Source organism: Nycticebus coucang, chromosome 8 (assembly GCF_027406575.1).
Source record: "Nycticebus coucang isolate mNycCou1 chromosome 8, mNycCou1.pri, whole genome shotgun sequence".
Classification (NCBI taxonomy): Eukaryota; Metazoa; Chordata; class Mammalia; order Primates; family Lorisidae; genus Nycticebus; species Nycticebus coucang.
The window spans coordinates 119340446-119364263 of record NC_069787.1 but is presented as its reverse complement, the minus strand read 5'-3'; the positions used below and the strand labels follow the sequence as shown (position 1 = coordinate 119364263).

At 37.1% G+C, this 23818-nt stretch overlaps 1 protein-coding gene across 29 annotated transcripts in view; it reads right to left on the bottom strand.

Moving 5' to 3' along the window:
* The window catches only part of MBNL1 (muscleblind like splicing regulator 1), a 204524-nt gene that overhangs the window by 35790 nt on the left and 144916 nt on the right, over positions 1 to 23818 (bottom strand). For 26 of the 29 annotated variants that reach the window (XM_053600659.1, XM_053600639.1, XM_053600646.1 and 23 more), the window contains one exon: positions 1821 to 1991. In XM_053600659.1, coding sequence (XP_053456634.1) covers positions 1821 to 1889 — 69 coding nt within the window. In that variant the 5' untranslated portion in view covers positions 1890 to 1991. Of the gene's footprint in view, positions 1 to 1820; positions 1994 to 13139; positions 13159 to 23818 lie in introns of those variants that run through there. The other 3 variants (XM_053600661.1, XM_053600662.1, XM_053600648.1) reach the window with 2 other exon arrangements.

Genomic DNA, 23818 nt, shown 5'->3' with positions numbered 1-23818 from the left:
GTCTCGGATGGGGTTTTGAAGGGAAATTTCCTGGATTAAAGCCTTCTCTCCAATCATTAAAGCCTTAAATGCTTTAAAATTGAATAATTAAAATGATTTCTATGCTTATTACAAAGTCATCACTCTGAATAGAGTACATTTTTAGACTAGGATCTCAGGATGCCACTAGCAGAAGGGCTAGTCCACATTCAAATCTAGTCATATGAGAAAAAATTAACAAAGTCTGAATGTGCTCTCAAAACTAATAAAAATACTTTTGTCTAAGGAAAGAATATTCTCACGAAAGCATTGGAAATTCTTCTGATGGATTCAGAAATCTATAATTTTATAAACAAAACATTAAAAGTATTTCAAACAGCATAAATGTTACTTATAATGTGTCCTAGGACTGTATTTTGACATGCTAGAATGGCCTTGAGAGTGAGACAGACTCAAGGCCTAGGTCAGGAGACAGGCCAAGACCTCACAGCAAGGAACACGCTGTCCTGCACAGTGCTATCCTCTTCCATCTGGGAACCACACCTGCTGATCTCAAACACGCTGTCCCACCCAGTCCTAACCTCTTCCATCTGGGAACCACACCTCCTAATCTCAGAGGTGCTCCTGGTCACAGAGAGGGAACAGCCTGGCAGTAAGCATGCTTAAATGTTTAAGTGGAACAAAGTATCTCCACGTAAAGAAAAAGGTTTGATGAGCCCCCAAGGGTTTATCAAATCTTTGAAACTATATGTGAGGGCCAAGTGTAAAAGAGACTTTTGTCCTCTTCTGACACAGCGAATGATTACAGCTATTTTTTTTTTTTTTAACCAATGGAAATCTTCACACTAATCTAATATAGGCATGTGAAATTAGAAGATCAGTAGATTGTAATAATATTCTTGCACTTCAACTGTATAGATATCACTGCCAATTAATATGGAGATCCCTTCACCTCAAAATGCAATCCCTCCCCTTTTATGGAATGATTGTTGTATTAAGTTTTTTTTTTTTTTTTTTGTGGTTTTGGGCCGGGGCTGGGTTTGAACCCGCCACCTCCTGCATATGGGACCAGCGCCCTACTCCTTGAGCCACAGGCGCCGCCTGATTGTTGTATTAAGTTTTAAGGGAGAATATTACCTTGAGACCAGGTATTAAGAAAATATTAGAAAAATAATAGCACACATACTATTATGGTTAACAAACACATATGGTTAACAAACCAGAAAAATGTGGATCTTCATATTCTCATGACCCCATATGATATTACATATAAGTTAGTGACATAAATTTTTGACAGATATATTCTGATCTTTGTAAATTTCAATGAAATTGAAAATCACAGTATCACAATTAAGCCAGGTATCTTTTCAACTCAACATTATTATAAATCTTTTACACTTTTATGAATAAATGTGAGTAAAAATTATTAAATTCATATTATGACACACACATCCCTCCAAAAAAGTCCTAACAGTAAATTTGTTTTAAAGCAAGTAGTTTACCTATACATTTATTAGCAAATAATACCTACGACCACCCAATTTATCAAATTTAGCTTTTTTATAAAAGCTCTTAAATTTTCTACCTCTAATTAGTAGTCCCTTGATGAGACTCCCAAGTCCATACTACTCATTTACTATTGTCAGAATTTTCCTTGCATTTGTAACTATATAATATGATAATTGTTCCCGGGTTTGGCTGATATTTAATTTTGCTAGAAAATGATAAGGCACTGGATACTGTGACATGTGTTCACTTGATCTAGTGCAATCATCGCTTTCACATGAAGTTGAGCACTTGGAGTAACAAATGTAATAAATGAGGATTGAAAATAAGCTTACCACAGGTTGTAATGGGGCACCGGGCATCATGGCATTGGCTAGTTGCATCTGCTGGGCGAGCATGGCCATGTTCTTCTGCTGAATCAAGTTATTGCGTCCATTTATCTCCAATTGTGTTTTTAAGTGTGGAGGTGGATGAAGATATTTGCAGTTCTCCCTGGAGCAACGACCCTAAGAAAACCAAAAGCAGCAAACGTCATTTTAAAAAAGAATAAAATCAGCAAATTGTAAAAATATCATAATACAACCCAGTCACATGACTCCGTTATGGGTTTTCATACACTACGCTGTCCATATCAGTTTATCATGTATTTAGAACACGTAATAGTCACTCAAAGAATTATCAAAATGAAGGATTAAGACATCTGAAAAAGTCTACAAGCTTAAAAAGGCTAATTTTAATTTTAGCATTAATATTTCTAGATTCAACTTTAAAACTCCACAAACTTTCTGGGTTCGTAGAATACTAAAACAGATATCAGATAAATATTAGGCTTATACCATAATTTTTTCCTGGTTAACACTGATGAATCCACAAGAACAGAAAGTTTTATCTATTTTTACTAATACTGAGTTCTTAGGAAAGGAACTTAAGAGGACTCAAGGCACATTGTATCTTCCGTAAAATACCTTTACTAGTATCTCATAATAACAAAACTAAAATTACTACTGAGCTCTATAAGCTCATGCATCAGAAATTTAACAGCTGAGAAAAAATTCCCATGTGTTCTCACTGTATAGGGATTTTAAGTGAAATGAAACACTCATGAATAATATAGCCTTTAAACTTTCAAAGATAAATGTCTTCATTTCCTAAAAATTATAGAACAGTAAGAAATGGACTTATTTACCCTCCCCCAAATTTATAGCATAAAATTAAGTTGCTATTAAAGTTACTATTAAATAAGTATGCATATACTTTCCTTTAGGATAATTCTCTTCATCAAAAATATTTACTAAAGTCTTACTATGAATATTGTATGAAGCACTAGAACCTTATTATTTCACTGTAATGTCAAGTTTTACTGATAGAAAACATATCAACCTCCTTGACAACTTCTTTTGCCAGTAAGTCTAATTAAAACTGTTAAGAGTCAGAAAGATTAATAGAAATCGTCTTAAAAATCAATTTAGAATAATTTGACTTTATACTGTAAAAATGACTCAGAAAACTGATGTTTATCGTAAAATCTGTCATATCCTCATTTAAATAATCTATTTTGGCTCTTTTCCATTAAGGGTTTCAGGGCTAGCTACACTGGGCTAGTATCACAGGCTATTGCCTGTCCTTTTTTTAAGATGGGAGTCTCACTCTTTGATGAAACTAGAATACAATGGCACAATCATAGCTCAATGCAGTTTTGAACTCCTGGATTCACCCTCCTCAATCTCCCCAAGTAGCTACAGGTGTGTGCCACCACGACCAGGTAATTCTTTTTACTTGCTATATTACCCAGGCTAATCTTGAACTCCTGGCCTCAAGTAATTCTGCCACAGCCTCCCATAATGCTAGCATTAAAGGCATGAGCCACTGCATCTGGCCTTAGTGAAATCAGTAAAGGACAGTGATACCGAGGACCTTACGGGTCTCAAGATCTGGGACAGAGGCCTAGCTCCTTCACTTGTTAGCTGTATGAACTGCATTAGAAACTAACTTCTTTAAGCTTCATTTATCTAGTACAGAATAGCTATAAAACCTATATTAACCCCACTAAAATTTAAATTGCTTAACAAAGACAAAATATTGGCGTGCAAGTGATTTTTTGAATGTTTGCTAGTTATAGCTATTGGTATGTTTGAAAGTAGCATTTACACAGATGTAGTATACACACTTACATACATATACACACTTATATATATGACTTATTCCATATAAAATCATGCTCAATATATACTGGGGTCATGAGCACATTATTACCGTAAGAGGATCTTAATGTAAAACAGCCACGGAAACAACAGTCAGAATTACAAGATAAACCATAGAGTAAGATTGGCCAAAATAAATGAGCTCCCAGATGATACATGGTCTGATTTCAAGGATATCAAGGTGAGGTCTCCTAGAGAAATCAGTACGAAGAACAACTCTGCTTTAAGAGAAATAATTCTTCTCAATATCTCCACATCGTATTTCTTACTAAAACTGGATTTATTTAAGTGCAGATAAGCAAGGTCATGTCCACTGGCAGTTATGGTCCATGCACTCAGGTCAGCTTCTATAGTTCCATAAATAAAACAGAGATAGCCCTAGGCCTTGCAAACACTATGGTTTTCATAAGCATTTCCTTGAAAGTACACCATGCAATCCCTACTACCTATGAACATAGCTCATACTGAAATAAAAGACAGAAATCTAGCTAGATATGTTCTTATTAGCTAATCAAGAACAATTAGCTAGATAATATGATCTTAGAGGTTATTGGTGCATCTCATAACTTTGAATAGAAGCTCAGATGTATGGCCTTTACTTTGTATTTACATTTACTCAGAAAAAATGCCATTCTGCTACATTTCTTTTGCAGTTTTTTGGCCAGGGCTGGGTTTGAACCCCGCCACCTCCGGCATATGGGGCCGGCGACCTACCCCTTTGAGCCACAGGCACCGCTACATTTCTTAACCCTGTTACATTTCTATGCCCAACTTTAAATGATTGCTCTGGGCCCTCACTTTCAAAAAGCTGTGCTCCCCAGGCAGTGCCCGTGGCTCAAAGGAGTAGGGCGCCAGCCCCATATGCTGGAGGTGGCGGGTTCAAACCCAGTCCTGGCCAAAAACTGCAAAAAAAAAAAACGCTGTGCTCCTAAGATTCAACTGATACTTTGTGAAAAGTATACAGAATACCAAGCCTCTTCTAGGAGTACTCCAATTGTTTCTGATATACCAGAAAACACTACTAAATATAGTCATGCAAAGCCATGTGAATTTTTATTGACACATTTCGAAAAATAATACAATTAGATAAAGTTTGCATCTTAGGAAGTTCAAAACTTTTTTAATGCAGACCATACTGCTGTAAAATTGTGGTCCGACAAAAATATTAGGAATAAGTTAGAATAAACATCCTTCCGTTATACCTAAAACCACCAGGAGCATACCTTCCTTTGAGAGTTGAGGTGAATGTAACATTGGTAACCCGCTGGCTTCTTCCAACTCTGAATCCCTAGCACCACACCTCGTTAAGCATTTGCAGAATGAATGTTAATTTCTTACTGAACGCTTCAAGATGAGTTCTGCTCTAACTCTATTCTAGAGACAATATAGGTAATAGCATAAAAGCCAACTGTATCAAATCTTAGTTCTGAGTTGTACCGACCTAATGATGCGTTTATTGAAAGACCATGAATTTAAATATATGATAAAGCTAGGACAATAAAAGGTAAGACAAAGGGGTTTGTAAGTTTCACCAGGGAGAAAAGGAGATCTGTATAAACATACAATGTAGTCAGTATTATCTATAAAATGACAATACATTCCAAAAGTCTAAAACCAGGAAAAGCAATCGTATCTTGAGCTACATATACAGATTTTCACATAGTAGTTATTCTAAATCATTTAGATTTCATCTCAAGATACATTATGTTGGGATTCTAGGATTAATGCAAAAATATAAATGTTTTTATTGAGTTTTGATATTACAGTTCCGCCTATTGCCAATTTTATAAGCAGCTTTGTTCAGATAGCAACTTCTGTGTGACCTTGTAGAAGTAAGTGAAATTCTCTGAGGGTTTATCTCTTTTCTGTAGAATAGAAATGAGAGCATCTATCTCATTGCTGCAGCATGAGGCTAAGACTGTAGGCCAAACCACACATGGCTCCTGGCAGAGCAGGTAGTTAATAACTGTTAATTATTTTTCTTTCTTAATTTCACAAACTAGTAAGAAGCAGGAGTTGCTCAATTTAGCAGTCTGTCTAAAAGTACTAAAAATAATACAGCTAGGAAAACTCAGGTGCAATTCATGCCAATCAATCATCAATAATGTAACACAAACTTGGCCCTTAATCATCATTCTCCACTTGCTGCAAATACCAAAATAACATGCCATTCTCACACGCTGCTTATAGTGTTCTGCTTATGTGCTTTGCTTCGGCTGAGTACACTGAAATCCTACTTTCAGAGAGCTGTCTAGCTGACTAGCAGGCCACTCTATAAAGTCACACAGTAGATTCCCTAAGCTCCACCCAAGAAGGCTTTTCGATAGGATTAAATCAACACAGATTCCAAGGATATCACTGCAATAAACATACTACATATTGTAACAGAAAGGAAGAAATTTAATAAAACATCAGTAATCACACACTATTTTTTTCTAATAATTTATCTGTATCTTTTAATTAAAAGTAACTTATCCCCAAAAAGGAAAAAATTGACTCCGGTAGTCTTAAAAAATCAGTATGAGGCTGGTAGCAGTCCTTCCAGAAATCAATTCACACACTCAACAGTTTTTTAATTTAAAGTATGAATTTAAAGATTATTTCATTGGTTATTCAAATTGCCACAAATTTTGTGACTATAACAAAAGACAATATATTTAATACGCTTAGATTGTTTAATCCTCAAAATCGGTTCCTGATTCATTTGTAAACATTACAGTTGAATAAGGTATTCTTTTTGATATAGGATCTCCATAAAGTTTGTGTGCAATTTGAAACAGCCCATTATTTTAAATTGCACACGAACTTTACAGACACCCTGTATATATGTTCAAATATAGTACATATGTGCACATATATAAATTGTGTATGTGATATAAATGCAAATTTTAGAATACAATGGAAGTCAGGTGGTGCACATATATAAACTGTGTATGTGATGGAAGTTAGGTGATTAACAGCAAGAAAGAACAAGGATAAAAATGAGCAAAACTAGGAATGGCAATCGAGAGATGAGAAAGCTATTTCCTAGCTATTTTTAATATTTAAGAACTAGTTCACAATCAGAAATAAAATAATATCTTACTTAGAAGTTGGCCATATTTAATAAAAAGCGAAACAAAACAAAACTAGGAAAACTAACCTGACATTTTAAATTACACTTCTTCCACCTAAAAGAAAAGGAATATTGTAATTTATGGTGTCAGAGTTTAAAGACACATGTTATTAAACTGCCAAATGGTAACTATGTGGTAGGATTAAAATTAAGACCAAGTCTTATTTGGATAGAGTCTGGAAATAAAGAAGCAGTGAAAAAGCTACAGGAGTGCCAAGTTACATTTATACATCTTTTCCAACTTTAATCAGTAATATTGGTTTGGGGGTAAGAATGTTCAAATTAGAACAATTTATCTCAACTGTTAAAATGAAAATTTCTTTGGGGACAGCTGAGCTATGCAAATGTTTTTGAAGCTGGTGTGATATTCACTGCTCAGATATTGTTCCAGAAGCTCTGGCTAAAAACTTTGGTTAGTTATCTGTTAAAAACAGCCTTTCTTTGGTGTGTGCATGAGGGGAGGGGAAGAGCCAGAGAGAGGGAACTGGCAACCTCCCTGGTATGCCTTCCTACAAGGGCGCTCACCCTGTCGGTTCAGTACCCTGCCTTCTCACCTCATTTACCCTTATTTGCTTCTTAGAGGTCCCATCTGGGAGCACAGGTTGGACTACACATGGGGGTGAGGGCTTCAACATTGGAATTTTGCGGAGACACACAAAATAAAACAGTTGATAATTCAGCTAATCCAAAGTTATCTGCATGTAGCTTTAAATATTTTCACACTTTTAAATGGTAGGATCTTTTCTCTAAAAATTTCCTCCAACATATATCTATTTGTACTACAAAATCTGAATCCAAAAAAAAAAAAAAAGAGTGGTGGTTGTGGTTGACCAGTTAATCCTAGTTTTACCAATTCCAACAGCTGCAACTATAAAATATTAAAGGTATGAGTATATGAATTTCGGTGTTTACTTATTTCTCGCGTTTAAAATGAAAACAAAGACCATGACATATCAAAGTAAATAGTTAATTTCCAAAATAAAATGAATCGCTCCATTTACTTGTTAAATGGAATACTGGCTTGCTGATTTTATGTTAAAGGAAAGCAACATTTTCTTAGCTTTCATTTCCCTATAATAAGCATTTTCATGATAATTAAAACTTACATATATATACATCTCCTTTCAAAAAGAAGCTACTGGGTAAGATTGATTAAGTAGCCAAACACAGAAAAATAATCAAAGCTTTCTAATCAACTAGAATTCTAGTAGACCCATTGCATAATGTTCTTTTAATTGCTACATATATGTAAATGTATGTGTGTTAATTATGAATATACATACTTACATATTCACCCAATTAAGTACCTATCTCTAACCTCAGTGTAAGTATTACAAATAGATTTTGCTGTGTTGTACATTCAAGAGACATAAATAACATATATGACTTGAGATTTATACTTCATGTTTTATTTGGAAAAACACCTAAGGACTTTCAGAGAACTTAGTTCACTGTCCCTTTAGGTTTTATTCTATCAATTAGAAAAAACATTTTTAAATAATTAAAATATCCATATTCATTTTTTTATTATCAAGTTTCCATGGAGAGTTTACTGTTTTGATGCTGTTATTTTATTTTGAAAATAGTAAATTATACCATCAGTATATGTACTTACAATGGGTAAATACTATATACCTATTACTAGAAATATTTAAATAGTATGGCAAACTATGGCATGTTTATAAACAGTAATTTTTCTATTCATTTTTAATTCTCAAATATTCATGACTCTTTAATCCTGTTGAGTAAATAGGATTTTTTATTACATAATTCCCTAGATTCAATATCATAGCACTCTTGTATTTATTTCATAGTTTTATCAACTTGAAAGGAAGAAGCTATATACTAGTTAAACCAAATACAAGTTGTTCTGTTTAAATTTTCTCATTGTTCTTTCAAGTGCTATCAGAAACAAAAATACTTAGCATTGCTATCAAAGGTGAAGAAAGGAGGTAATTCTCCTCTTATTCCACTTGCTAGGTAATCTCTAGTCTTCTGAAATTAACATAAAACATATATAGGAATCCCAGTCAATATTCATAGCTTAACTTTCCTAATGTAAATTGCTATTTCCTTTTTTTTTTTCCTTTCTTTCTTTTTTTTTTTTTTTTTTTGCAGTTTTTGGCCGGGGCTGGGTTTGAATCCACCACCTCCGGTATACGGGGCCAGGCCCTACTCTTTTGACCCACAGATGCTGCCCGTAAATTACTATTTCTTAATCCAGTCAGCATAACACCAAGTGCATGGAGCTCAATTTAACCACAAGCACTGGGAGAGTTTTCTTCTCCCATAGATAGAATAAAGCAGTAGAAATTTATGAGCATATTTTCATTTAAATCTTAATTTTTGCAATTATTCAGGTATAGAATATATTTTCAAATGAAACACAGTATAAGGCAAATTTAGATTTTTTTTTCCTTTCTGATACAACAAAAAGTTAATATTCTACCTACCCAGTAAGGCTTAACAATTGAGATTGTCAGTAAAGGAAGAAAAACACACACACAGCCTAATGAGTTTAAATTTCTAATTTTACCATGGCCTGAAAGAATGTAAGAGAATGTAACAAATTCCATTTATTAGGCATTAAACATTTTTCCATCAACGTCTAATCTGATCCCAAACAGATTTTTGGTTGACTTTTCTAGCTACTTAAAGAGTTCTCTCGAGTACTCAGTAGCTGTTCTGGGCACGATTTTGTAGAACATTCCTAAGTTTGATGATGAAATTTCATGGATGTTAAAACCAATAGCGACATTTACCATATCCCAAAATATCCAACAGCTGACGCAACATCAACGCACTCTTACTCAAACATCAGGATACTATGACTTTTTTTCCCCAGAGAACACAGGAACTTAATTGCACAACTCCCATTAATCATCTTGAAAATGGCATAACTGAAAGTCTACACTTGTAGATATTACGTAATGCACTGGGGTCAGGGTAGCTGCCTCCAAGGTGGCGAAGAAAGTGAAGGATGGACAGATCATACACGTTCCTATGATAGAAATGCCCCTTCTTTCTCTGGCAGCTTTTGTCTGTGAGGTATTCATATAATTGCTACGGCAACAGTTATATCAGCATGCAATTTTAGCAGAGAGTCGTATGAAGAAATCTTAACCTCCTCAGAGAGGGCCTACAAAGATCTATTTAGAGTTGCTTATGATGGGATATTGTAAGAAGAACTAGTCTTGCTTTTTTCTCATCCCTATGGGCTTCTCTATTCCATAGAATCCTGTAGAAGTGCACAGCCACTGTTGAACGTAATGCTGTGAAGGGTTTAACTGTGCCTACTGTCTACCACTATTCCACATTCTTCATGAGTTCCAAAGATGGATTTGACCAACACCCCTGAGCCAAAGCCGTCTCCATGACCTTGTGAAAGCCCAGTGACATTTGGGAGGTGCCAGCATCACTGAACAGTCCAACATTTGTTGGCTTTGTTTTAATAGCATCATAAAATTGGAAATGCCAGATCACTATGTTTCTGTTGTTTTTTTCAATTGCTTCTTCATTATTTTTTGGTAAAGCAACTGTCAGACTTCTAAGCTGTTTGTAGCTGAGACACTTCTGAAGTTTTATGACATCCAAATCAGATACTCTTCAATCTTGGCTAATAATTAAAAGCCCTAACATTTACATAATAAAATTCAGTGCTCTATTTGTAGAGCATGCCTTTCAATTGAGAAACACAGAATGTTTTACAAATAGTACACAGTTCATCATCGCAGCAATATTCGGTACATACAGCACGACTTCCTTTATCATATTTCTATGGCTTTTCTGAGAAAAAGGAGGCAAACCTAAATTACGTACATACAATTTTTCTTCTAACACAATCTCTTGAAGGCTTGTGTAAGTAGTTCTTTACAGACCTATGCCAGTTCCCAGTATGTTTACAAAGCAAAATTTCTTCATCTCTAAACCTTTCTTCCTTCATGAAGTATTGATTAAAACCCCAAAGATGTATTTTTGTTACAACAGAGGAATAAAACCTACCCTACACAACTTCCTGTGTTCCAGGCACTGTTTTAATTTACCTGGTTCCCATAATCCTCTCAACAATTTACAGTTGCTGTAACACTTAAGTACAGGCAGGGTAAGTGACTTCCCCAGTGACACTAAACTGAACCCAGGCAGTCTAACTCCAGAGTCGGCACTCCTAATCATTATGCTAGTGATCAGTATTCACACCAAGCACACCTCACTCCATCATCTTTAAAGGTATGAGTTTTTGTAATAACCTCTGACTGCTCATACTAGAAACAGATGATTCTAAATCAGAACCAAATGGAGGTTTCAACCCCCTGGGAGTCAGGCAAAGGAAAATATTTTTCACAATGTAAGAAACTAAGTCTGGAGACAACTAATCCATATAGCATTGCTAAAATGTAACAGATAAAAATTAGGCAATTTTGTAAATTTTAATTTAGCTGTCATTCTTTTTTTTCCTCCCTCAGAGGGACCTGTATTATAGGATAAAGAGTAAAAAAATAATAACACCAAATAAGATTAAAATATTGCTTCAGATTATTTCAATAGGAGACCTAGTGAGGCTAGTGGTTCTTGGATTACCTAGGTATACCACCAGCCTAGTCCCTTCACAATTCAGATATATCATGAATAATGAAAAGTTCTTTCATATATAATTAAAGTTAGAAGGTTAGGCAGTAATATAGGATGGTTTTAAGGGACAAAATATTTTATTAGAAATAAAAAGAAAATATCACCCAATGTACTCAGCCCTACTATGAGACTAATTTAGGGTTTTCACATGAAAGCTATAACCCAGTTACAACCTAAGAATAGGGGGAAGGGGGAAAGGGAGTGGAGGGAGGGGGGTGGTGGGTAGAGGGAAGGGGATTGGTGGGATTACACCAGCGGTGCATCTTACAAGGGTATATGTGAAACTTGGTAAACAGTCTGTGAAGCTAGTGAATGATGCCCCATGATCATATCAATGTACACAGCTATGATTTAATAAAAAAAAAAAAAGAAAGAAAATACATATGGAAAAATAATAAAAAGAAAAAAAAGAAAATAAAGGAAATCCGAGAGTTAAAACGTTTTGCTGGGGTCATCTTGAGAATAACACTTAATATTACGTTGTATTTATATGAAACATCTCCCATATTTGCACCCACTGTACCCTACATATGCTTATAAATATGGAAAAGTAAACCCTATTTTTACATCTCTAAAGTTATATCTATTATTTACTAACAAACATCCAAGTATAATATAATGTAATGTGTTTCCATTAATTATGTTACATGTCAACATTTCCCCTGTAAGTCTTCAATCAAAGTCTACTACATAGGGTAGTATATATTAAGCATATAATTAGTACTTAAATGATTTTCTAAATTGTAACTGATGTCTAAAATTTGGGCTGCCATTTATATGTAGAAATTACTATATTATGTTGCTCTCCAATCTTTTTTGACACATCATTGCTTTTGCCAAATATCAAAGACCCTTTTTACTGGCCCTCCTTCATAGACCTGTGGGATTCCCTGATGGAAAACAAATGTGTTCATTTTCAGCCCTCCCAAATCCTGCCTCAAATCCAGCCATAAAATGCTACTGCTTCCCATTATCCACAATGACAGAGCAGGAAGAAAAGGCGAGGGGACCAAGATCCTCCGCACTGCTGACCACTGTCCTCCAGACAGATCAACTTTGTACTTGAACAAAACGTGCTGCGTGACACTGGCTCTGCCCCTCTGGGGAAAGCACTTCTCTCCCACTTCCTCCAGGACAGTTTGCTAAAATTGTGCACAGCCATCAGCTTTTTGTCAGAATTGAGGCTGCGGTGCGGAGAAAGACTGTTGGCTCACGTGCCTAGAAAAGTCTCTATTCGATGCTTGCTGTAGCAGCGTAATCAGGAAGGGTAGGAAAAAATCTCATGAAGTAAAAAAGCAGTTATCACACAGAGGTTATCTGGGTATTTCCTCCTCTGCACCCCACCCCCAAGAGACTTCCATTACTTTCTGGGGCAGTTCCTCAAATATAGAAAGAAAGAAAAGTATAAGAAAGAAAAAGTAAACTTTACCTAAAAATTATCAAAGGAAATAAAACAGGAAAGTCACAGGATGTTAGACACATTTCATGTACAGAATGAGTCTCATAACCTCCATAATCATACAAAGAAGTAAAAATAGGTGACTATACTGGACAACATCTACAAAATATCTGCAGATGAGTTTCTAAGTCAGAAGAGCTTAAAGTCAAGCCCATGAGCACGAGCACTTGAAAAAACGGAGTCATCAGAAGGTGCTGTGTCCTAAGTGGCCATCACGCGCTGCAAAGCATATTCTGAAGTGCTCCGTTACCGTGAGAAGTAGGGAGATGTTGGGCCTCACAGGACCGTCAGCCATGGCAACACTTTCACCAGCCAGAATGTGAATGTGAGAAGGAAAAGCACAGACGGCTGTCACATGAGGTTTTATTTTTTTTTCTTGCTATCATACCAACATCATCTAGGCTGAAAGCCCGGATCTGCTAGGGGGCATGCAGTGGGTAAAGGAACATATCTGTGATTTTTCACATTCCCTACCTCTGCTTAAAGCGAGTGGCTGTTATGCAAGATGGTTATTTCATCTTCCACACCCTTCACCCAGGGCCGTGCCCTGTTTCCATGCCGGCCTTCCCAGTCCTTATCTCCAGAAGGCGGCTCACGCCTCAGCCTTCTTGGACTTACCACCTATGCGGAGCCAAATGAGCCCAGTAAGTGTCTGCCAAGTGACCGAGTCTGACTTTATTTCAGAGCAGTTCTCAAACATTTCTTCTGCATCTTTCCCAAGGCCTCCACTAACGCAGCCACATTTTCTCTTCATTCAGATGTACTTTCCTTCTGCCTAGTCACCTGCCATTGCTCGTTTCTCCGCAGGTAGTTGCCTACTATTGCTATCCAAGCATGACTTTGTGCCTCTGCTCCCACCCAACTAAGAAATAGGGTCACTTCTTGGCTATATCTGCATCCCACGCTTGTAAGCTTGTCATGTACACACACCTTAAAGGTACGCAGAGAAACAGTCCCGGGACTTCACATAAAATAAGCAATACAGCCCAGCTCAATAGTTAAAAGTCATATGAACTGAAATCAGAAAGTTGTTTCTTCAAATCCCAACTTTGATTCGTGTATTTATCAGCAGTGAGACTTTGGGTTAATGATTCAACCTTACTCAGCTTCCTCTTCTTATACAGATACAGGTCAGAATGCCACCCAAGGTATGATGTGAGTGTTAAATGGGGGAATGTATGAGGGCCTGCCTCGTTGAGGGTCTGGTACTCAGTAAATGGCACTGACTGGGCTGCTCACACTCTCCTAGCACGTTCTCCAATTCAAATCTACAGTCCAGTGTAAAGAACACGTAGCTAGGAGCCAGGGAGAAGTGGCTTCACCGGAGCTCCCTCACCCAGCAGCTGTGGAACCTCATGTGGTTCTCAATCTCCTTGCCCCACCAATCCCTTTGCCTGTGAAACTGTGTGTAAGTAACAATAACTCCAAGAGGGTGGCTGGAGAAAGCCTGTCTAGGGCCCCAAATTGAGAATCAATTCATGTCCATTTATCTTACCATTAAGAAACCAGGCATCTGTATCTTAAAAGGAGTTGACAATAAAAAGGAATCATTTCCATAGGTTAAATTTTATTATGAAAATGACTCTTTTCATATGTTATTTTCTATGGAAATTTACTCTTTCATTTTCCCTCTTGTCATCCTCTTTCCTTTCTCGCCAGGTAAAATAAACTCACAATAGTGAATTCAGCACTTGTCAAATTGTCTTATACTTAATTTCTACAGAGCTGTCTACACTTCTTGATTAAGCATTTGTTAAAGACAAGACTAAACCTATGTTAGCAGTCTAACACATTTTAGTAAATATTTGTAGAATGATTACAAGCCATTTGGACACAGAAGGGCATTTCTGGGTGTCCCAACTACCACCTCACTTGACCACACCATTAGGCCTAAGTCAGTGGTCCTCAATCATGACTGTACAGAGGAAATAAAAAATACCTAGACTTAACCTCCATCCCCAGCCCGATTCTGAAATTCTGATTTAGTTAGTTTTAGCTTGGTTCCAGGCACAAATGTATTTTAAAGCCTCCCCCAGATTATCCTAATGATTGCTACTTGATGAACACCAGTTAGTCTGTTTATGCTGACATACGGTCTCATCTGCATGGAAGTCACGGCCACAACCTTTTCCAGAGTTCTTTTAAGTCCAGGTTTCAGCAGTGGCTTCCGGATAATTGATAATGTTCTCTGTCAGTTAACTGATACTTCTGTTTTTAAATTGCCTGTTTTCTAAAGAGCTTTCATAGACAGTGGGAGAAAGGACACTCAAGGGCAAGGGACTGTCTAAAAAGAGCTACTGTCCTTTGTTCCCAAGGGCATGCCACCCTGCAGAAGGTGTGAAGATTAGCAACACCTGTGTGACCTCAGAGTTATTCCAAACATGTTCACAGGAACCAAAAGATTTCAACATATAAAAAGGGAGGCGGGCGCCACAGTACCAACGTACCCAGGAAAGCTGTTAAGTATTCTTTTTCTCCTATACTCCTATACTCCACATGGGTGGTACACCTATTTATAGCACATTAGATAAGCAATTATTAGGTCCTGCACAATTCGGTTTCCTTATCACTCATTGAGAGTTGTAAGTCTTAGGCAGTTTGTTAATTTATAACCTATAACTCGACAATAAGTTCTCTAAACTCAATATTTTCACAGCTGCAGTAAATATTTTTAAAAGTAAACTGACATAATTTTTCAAGTAAGGAGTTAAGTCTCAATGGGACTACTGCCATTTGCTTTGGATGACAATTTCCATGGTCAGAATCTTCAGACTCCTCTGAAAAGGTAATTACAACGTCTATTATTAAGTGTCACGATAATGTCTATGATTTATCCTAATGCCAAGCTGATGAGGATATTCTCATTAGTCTCATAAATGAGAAAGTACAGGTTTCTGGAGGGTAAATACCCCCATGATACGGCTCAGCAATATTAACTTGTGAAGGTGGAAAACACTGGGGATGTCAGGGTCAGCATGCTTCCCACCAGTGGGTCACTAAGTGAAGGTAGCCTAAATAGTCTAGGGAGTGAAGACAGCTTTAATTTGTTGTTTCCAGATAAAATAAATGATTTCACTACAATGCATACATAGAATATAATAACTGATAATGTGGTTCTCCCGTAAGAAGTAATCAAAATTAAATAAGAAGTCCCTTCTGTGTTTCTGAGAATAATACCACAGCATCCTGATGCTACGGAATTGTTCTACAAAGAGCTAAATTTATATTTAGATCACAAATGTAGTATGTGCACGCATACACAAGAAAGCAGAACAGAACAATTAATTCACTGCCTTTTAAGCTAGAAGGAAAAAGGACATAAATGGTCAGAAAGGAAGAAAGAAGAAATGGTCTTGTCTTGAATATACTATTTTACACCCAATCTTAATATGGTGTAGAATAACTCATGTTTTTATTCACCTATTATGTGACCAGACCTCTCAGGTGCTCTGTGCTGTGGGACAGCGGAGACAGGAGATAAATTAGACACATGTCCTAGGAAGGGACATAGGTGTGCACATAAATAACTAGCAGTGAGGCTGGAGGGCAAAGAGTGTCCTAGGAGACTTTGAGATAAAGCATTCTCATAATGTTAAAGAAAGAAAAAGGGAGAATTTCCATTTAGCTATCAGATAATAACTTCAAGGAAGAAGTGGAATTTATACATGAGGAGCTGAAATGGATATGTAGGTAGAAGAAAGAGCACACATTGAGTCTTCAACGGCCAGTAATAAATTTGTGAGAAGAGCCCTGGGAAACAGTTTGAAAAGGAGCTAAGCCTCGCTTGGGGAAGGTCCTAAGTGCTATGTTAAAGACTTTCTACTTCCTTTTGTAGGCCAGGGAGAGGCTTTGGATGGGCTAGAAATGACATTAGCAAAGATGAACTTCACGAGTTCATCCCACAGGAGTGTCCAAGGCCTCAAGAGGCCGCGAGGCTGCAGAGAGGAGACCAATTAGGCACTCGGGTCAACAGTCCATGCAAGAGGTAGCACAGACTTATGATGTGAACGAAATATAATTTCTTCTCAAATCAGTATTTTAGATTATACACTTCTGTGGTTTTGCTAAAGTACAAATTATGGTTGAGAAGGGTAGGGAAAGAGGAAATAGGTTCCTCCCCACATAGGTGAATTGGTTAAAGCACTGGAGTCCATCTAACACACAGCAGGAAAAAATTTAACAATTTGTTAGGATAGTTACTTTAAGGAAAGATTAAACAAGATCACTGTGAAAGGACCAAGAAATACTTTAAACACGTTTAGAAACCTATAAATTGTCAGTGGCCGCATCACGCATGCCTATTATCAATCATTTCTGACAGCAGATCTTGGGATGACAATGTTCTTATCTCTAAGATTGTTAAAAGCTGAAGAAACTTTCCGATTAGATCATACATTTTAGCACAACCTGTTATATGCGTTTAACAGCAGTAACATGTATTCTCTCTTTATATTGTCCAGGCAGCTCATATTTGAGTATATATAAAAATATGTTTATATCCCTAGGAGATTTTCTTTTAATATATTTCTATCCATCCTCCATGTTAATTCACACTTCATAGTGAAGATGACCAAAGAATATATATTTATAGAAAAACTGAACGTTTTTCATTAAGGGAACGACTGTTTGGCTCTATCAGACTTAACAACCCAAGATAACACAGCTGCCTGAAATGTTCGAGGGTGTTAGCAAGGTAAGCTAGCACACAAATATCCTCCGTGAAATGTATTATACACTAAAAATGGTCAAGAAGAAAAAAATAGACTTGCTAATTAGGACTATCATTTGATAAACTGTGTAACAGTTGGCCTGTATATGAACCAAATTTTAAAACAATTATATTACCCAGTAAAGAAATAAAAATGTACTCATCACTCCATTAATCTTGAAGCAATAACATAATCTTTTTATAAATTATGTAAACATTTTTACAAAATCTCCCAGAGTCAGGTTCCATCTGACACGTGCCACCCGTTAGTTTCTTTATAGCACTTGTAATTCCTGCAATTGCGTTGTTTCTAAATGTATATATTTACGGACTGGTTCCTCCACTAAGGATGCAGATCCACAAGAGCACAGGTCCTGTTTCCCCCAGCTCAGAGAGTTGACGAATGGAAAAAAATAAATCATCCATAATTCTGCCAACAATTCCATAATGTGAGTACTATAACTCTGCACTGGGCTGACAAGGATTCAGAGATCATGTGAAATTAAATAATTTGTGCCAGGTCACAGGACAATTAAAATAACAGAGACACCTGCCAGGTCCATACATACTGTACAAACCAATGTGACAGGTTATCATCAGAACTAAAACCATATCAGGTTGAAATTCAAATAGCTAGTGATTCAAAAAAAAAAAAAAAAAGCTAGTAATGTTTAAAATGCAGCAATTAAGAAAACAATCTGCAGAAAACTCTTCACGGTATACAAACACAGAGAAATCTTAAAGCTTTCAGCAGAGTGCACATTTAATTAATGTATGTATGTATGTATTTCATACTAATTGACTATGACTGTTTTTGCAAATCGTAAACAACTTGTCTGTTACCCTCTGTGAAGACTTTGTTTTGCCCCAACGTATTAGTGCTGTCACTACAAAAATAGTAGCAGCTTTCAGTGTTTCTCAGTTTGGATGAAACTAGAAAGAACATGTATCTGATAATGTTGGTTTTAAAAATGGTAGGTTCACCTGGAAAAACCACAAAGGATGAACTGAATGTCAGTGATGAAAATAGAGTCCTAAATAAACCGGTTACTCTCAATAATTGCTAGAGAAGCTTCATAAGCACGATATTTTCAGTAGTTTTCTTAAAAAATGATTATTTCGGACAATTTATATCTCTTACTAAAAATAATAATACCTATGAGTATCAGAAAGAAATGACTGTTATGAGAAAACAATTTCTACAAAGAACTGGGGAACCACAGGGAAGGGGAAGTTACGTGGCATATCTACACATTAGTTAATAGTCTATTCTCTACCCTTATCCATTGATAGACACATACTGGATGTATTTTTGCTTATCGTTAAGCTGGATAATAGGGGATAGAACAAGAAATAGAAAACGCAATTCCAAGTGGTAAAGGGAGTTAGATGCAGAAGACATTAGTGGAAGACGATCCTCAAGAAAAAGTGTAAATAAAGGTGGGATGAAAGGGCCGAAGGATGTTCTCTGAGACCCGAGAGGGTGCACACCTCACCCCACCATTCATTTTTTCAAGAAGGCCAGTCAGTGGCTTTCTCACCTAGTGGTTCAGTTCGGTTCCAGGGATCTGTAAGTCTTTGCTGCCATTTGAGGATAGGCCCAAATCTCAAAAAGTGAAAGGCCTAAAATGATCATGCCCATTAACCAAGGACTCTGAAGCACGCAATCAGTGATGGATGTCAGAATATTCTAAGATAGACTCTGGCTGCCAAGCCAGTATGTGGTTCTACACTGCACTACAGATTTAAAAGCTAATCAGTGGCTGGGGAACCACTCTAAATGTAGTTTGTTGGGAATACAACATCTCTTTTTGCCAGTAGCTCAGTGTTATCTATCAGACAGGTATATATATATATATATATATATACAAGGAGGAAAGATTTCAGAGAAGAACCACAGAGGTTGGGGAGACAGACCAGGCAGAGTTGGGTGGGAGGTCAGAGATGTTTATGTAAAGAAGTTCTGTTACCTTCTTATGGCAGAGACTATGGGCTGCTTGTGGGTGTTCCTTGAATCAGTAAGACAGCACTACTCTAGAAACTTGGGATCTGAGGCAACAAATTGTATTCTGCATGAAAATCCTGGAAAATTCAACAGGCCATCTGCACAGGCATGTTCTCTGTTAAAAACAAAAAGGAGGCCTTTGGGATTTTCTGCTCAGATGAAGTGTCAGTGATATTTTTGCATCTGATGTGAAGTTTTCTCTGACATTACTGCAAAAAAGTGGGAGTAGCTACCTCTCAGAAGAACGTGATGGTGCTGGCAGAACACTGAAATATTCTAAAAGGCTGCTTTTGTAATAGATGTCCTTTTTTGTGTATCTTTCCCACCCTGGGATTATGGCTCACCCAATTAAGGTTATTACATAATTTTGCCAAGGAGGATAAAAATAGAAAGGGGTTAGTTAAGAAGAAATGTTCAAGCAGACATACATGCATTATTCAAAAACCAAAGATTAACACTTTGAATGTTTTTTACTTTTTGCTGCTTAAATAAGTAGAAATTCTGGAGTAGCTGTTTATTCAACAAGGCAGAAGTAGGAGAGGCATGCCAATTTTCAAAAGCATTCCATTCATTTTTTGAGTTTTGAAAAAGCACATGGGAAGTAAATATGTACAAAAGGCTCAATTTGTTGAATTCTCTTCCCCATTAACACCAGTCTAAGGGGTCTCATGCAAATTTCAGCTCTGAGTTTTTGTCTCAGAAAAAGACTCTGAAATTTTAATAAAAGCATTACACAAAAATCAGAAGTGAAATACAAATCAATACAGATATAATATTACCTAAGCCGGGGACAGTAGCAAAGAAGACTAATAGGGCCCATCTTCAGGTACCTCTAGCTGAGATTCCAGTTTATTTTGTACCAAACACACAGAAAAGAAGTCTTAAGGCCACATCACTTGCCACCGATAAATCTCAACGGCCTTCCCATAACGTAAGTACCCATTTTTCTAATACAAAATGACAGAACTTAATGACGATTCCTCTATTTGTAACCCACATTCTGTAAAAGAAACTTAAAAACAGTTTGAGATAAATTTATTGAGATATAGAAGTGAAGAGAGTGGCACTACTTTATTACTGATTCCCTGCGAACTCAGCCTTTCCCACCAAAATAGAATTGGAATGCATTCATCAGAATTTTCAAAATGTGCTTCCCTGTTATCTCTGTGAGATGGGGGTGGGTAGGGGAGAGACAAACAGATTCAGCAAGCCAGAGGCAATTGTATGCTACTTCTCCCTGCTTCCAATTAGGATGTCAGCACTTTGCTGATCAAATTTGCTTTTTCGCCTCTCATGTATACTGTTTTTCATCTTGAATTACGCCCAGGTGTTCTCTATAGGAAATAATCACTGCAATAATGCCTGGCGCACGCTGCACAAACAGAACCACCAGGCTGGAGCTAAATGCGGAGAATAAGCAAGCATGAATTAAGCCCTCAAACACTGCAGCTTTCTCCCAAATGTCTTCTAGAACCATAAGAAACGTGACTGCTTCTATGTTACTTTCAGAGAAGTTGTACGAATCAAGTTTTCAAATGACAATGACAAGGTCAAAAGGAGGAAGGTTTATAGGTCTGAGAAACTCCAAAAAGAAACGGAAATACAGAAGGTCAGGAATTTGAATGGCAGCGTCAAACGTCTACGAACAGAAGCTGAAGCACTTACATAATATATTTTCTTGCTATGAAGATTTTTACATTTCAGTATTGGGACCATTATTCATTCTAGGTAAAATTTTAATTCCTCCATCCTTTCTGTGTAATATTATGTTGCAAAGTTCCCTTAAAACAGATAAAGGAGAAGGGGCTTAAAAGTAAGGGCTCAAAAAGTAGAAGCATTCCGGTTCAAATCCCAGTTCTGCTGATTACTAAACCTCTGGTCTTCTGCACCTTGGTTTCCTCCGCAATAAAATGGGAATAAGTGTATTATCCACTTGATAAGGGGATATAACAGAACTTAAATGAAAATCTGTAGAGAGCCAACACCTAGCAGCTACAGAGGCACGGTATAGCTACTGTTCTTATTAGAAGTTTATATGGACTCTTTAGATGAAAGTTTTCCCGTCTCACTCTTACATCAGTGCATTGCAAAAGTCTTTGTGCATTGTTCTGGTTAAGCTGAGCCTCTCCACAAAGTGCTGGCTCCTGCTTTGCTACTCTGCAGTCTGTGGGGCAAGGGCATACTCGACTGTGCCTGTGACCCTCTTCCTGCATCACGTATTCCAATCCACTAACACTTTAACAGCTACTTAGCTATGCTTCCCCACTGCAACAGAGAGACACAGAATCTCACTGCTAAAGACTATCTCATGCCCATTTGTACATGTGTCTGCATACACAGAGGGAGAGATCAGTAAACATACACACAGCCGCGCCCTGCAGAATGACGTTTCAAGGCAGCCACGGACTACATGTGTTAATAGCAGTCCCCTAAGATTATAACACAGCTGAAAAATCCCTGTCACCTAGTGACGTTGCCAGGTAACACTGCACTATTAGGCCTTCCTCACTTGTTTTTGGTGATGCTGGGATAAGCAAACCTATGCACTCCAGTTGTCATAAGAAGTGGCTATGAATTCACGGTTTATGTACTTACCATGCTATACTATTTTAGAGATTACTCTTATTTCTATAAAAAAGTTAACTGTAAAAAAGCTCCAGGAAGGTTCTTCAGGAAATATTACAGAAGAAAAAAAATGTTATCATAGGAGATGACAGCTCCATACCCGTTATTGTCCCTGAAGACCTTCAAAGGGGACAAAGTGTAGAAAGAAGAATAGAGTGATACTGGACGATCCTGACCCATGCAGGCCTAAGCTAGTACGTGTGTTTCTGTCTTAGTTTCTTAACAAAAAAGTTTAAAAAATTAAAAGTATAAATATTTTTAAATAGAAAAAGGGCTTATAGAATAAGGATGTAAAAAAAATTTTTTTGTAGAAATGTACAGTGTATTTGCGTTTGAAGCTATTTCAAGAGTTTCTAAGTTTTCCAAAATGTTTATAAATTTTAAAAGTTGCAGAAGGTTAATTTCTTACTGAGGAAAATATTTTCTTATAAATACAGTGCAGCCTAAGAGTACCGTGTTTGTAAAGTCCATAGTAGTGTTACAGTAATGTCCTAGTCCAGGCCATCACGTTCACTCACCACCTAGGTCACTTCCAGTCCTCCAAGGTCCATGTGGTAAGCGTCCTTTATAGCTGTGTTGTTTTTATCTTTCATACTGTATTTTACTGTGCCTTTTCTACAGATGGTTACACAAATGCTTACCGTTGTGTCACAACTGCCTACAGTGTTCAGCACAGTGACATACTTTATAGTTTTGTACCCAGAAACACTAGGCTACCCTATAGCCTAGGAATATGGTGGCCTATGCCATCCAGGTTTGTGAAGCTGCACTAATAATGTTTGCAAAATGACAAAATCACTTAGCACTGCCTTTCTTAGAACCGATCTCCGTCGTTAAGAGATTCATGACTGTATGAAAGGATATGTATGGAGACTGATCTCCATTCACGGTCTATGAAGTATTTCACATGAACTTGGACACAGATGAAAGGAAACGAGGCTTTAAACCAGAAGGGGGTTATTATTAATCCTTATTAATAACATCTATACTCAGGCTCAGCACCCGTAGCTCAGTGAGTAAGGGCACTGGCCATATACACCGAGAGTGGCAGGTTCAAGCCCGGCCCAGGCCTGCTAAACAACAATGACAACTACAACTAAAAAATAGCCAGGCATCGTGGCAGGTGCCCATAGTCCCAGCTACTTGGGAAGCTGAGGCAAGTGAATCACCTAAGCCCTCCAAACCGTTGGATTGGAGGTTGCTGTGAGCTGTGACGCTACGGTACTCTACCAAGGGCGACAAAGTGAGACTGTGTCTCCAAAAAAAAAAAAAAAAACGAACCCCCCCCCCAATCCATACTTATATTTTCCAATAACTCAAACTATTCCTCTACAACCTCACTGGCCTTCTCAGCCATTATTTTAGAGCATGATTCCCTTTGTGTAATAAAGATACTTCTTTACTTCAGTTAGTTCATTAACCTGGATAAATGATGTCCATGCAGGCTACCAGATAATACAATACACGGTCAATACACACCTACTGAATATCATTCATGAAGGTTCTAGATTTCCAGCTCTAGTTTTCAACTATGAGGTCTCTGAACCAGAATCATTGACCATTTACCAGAAACTCTGTGTGTCTTTCTGTC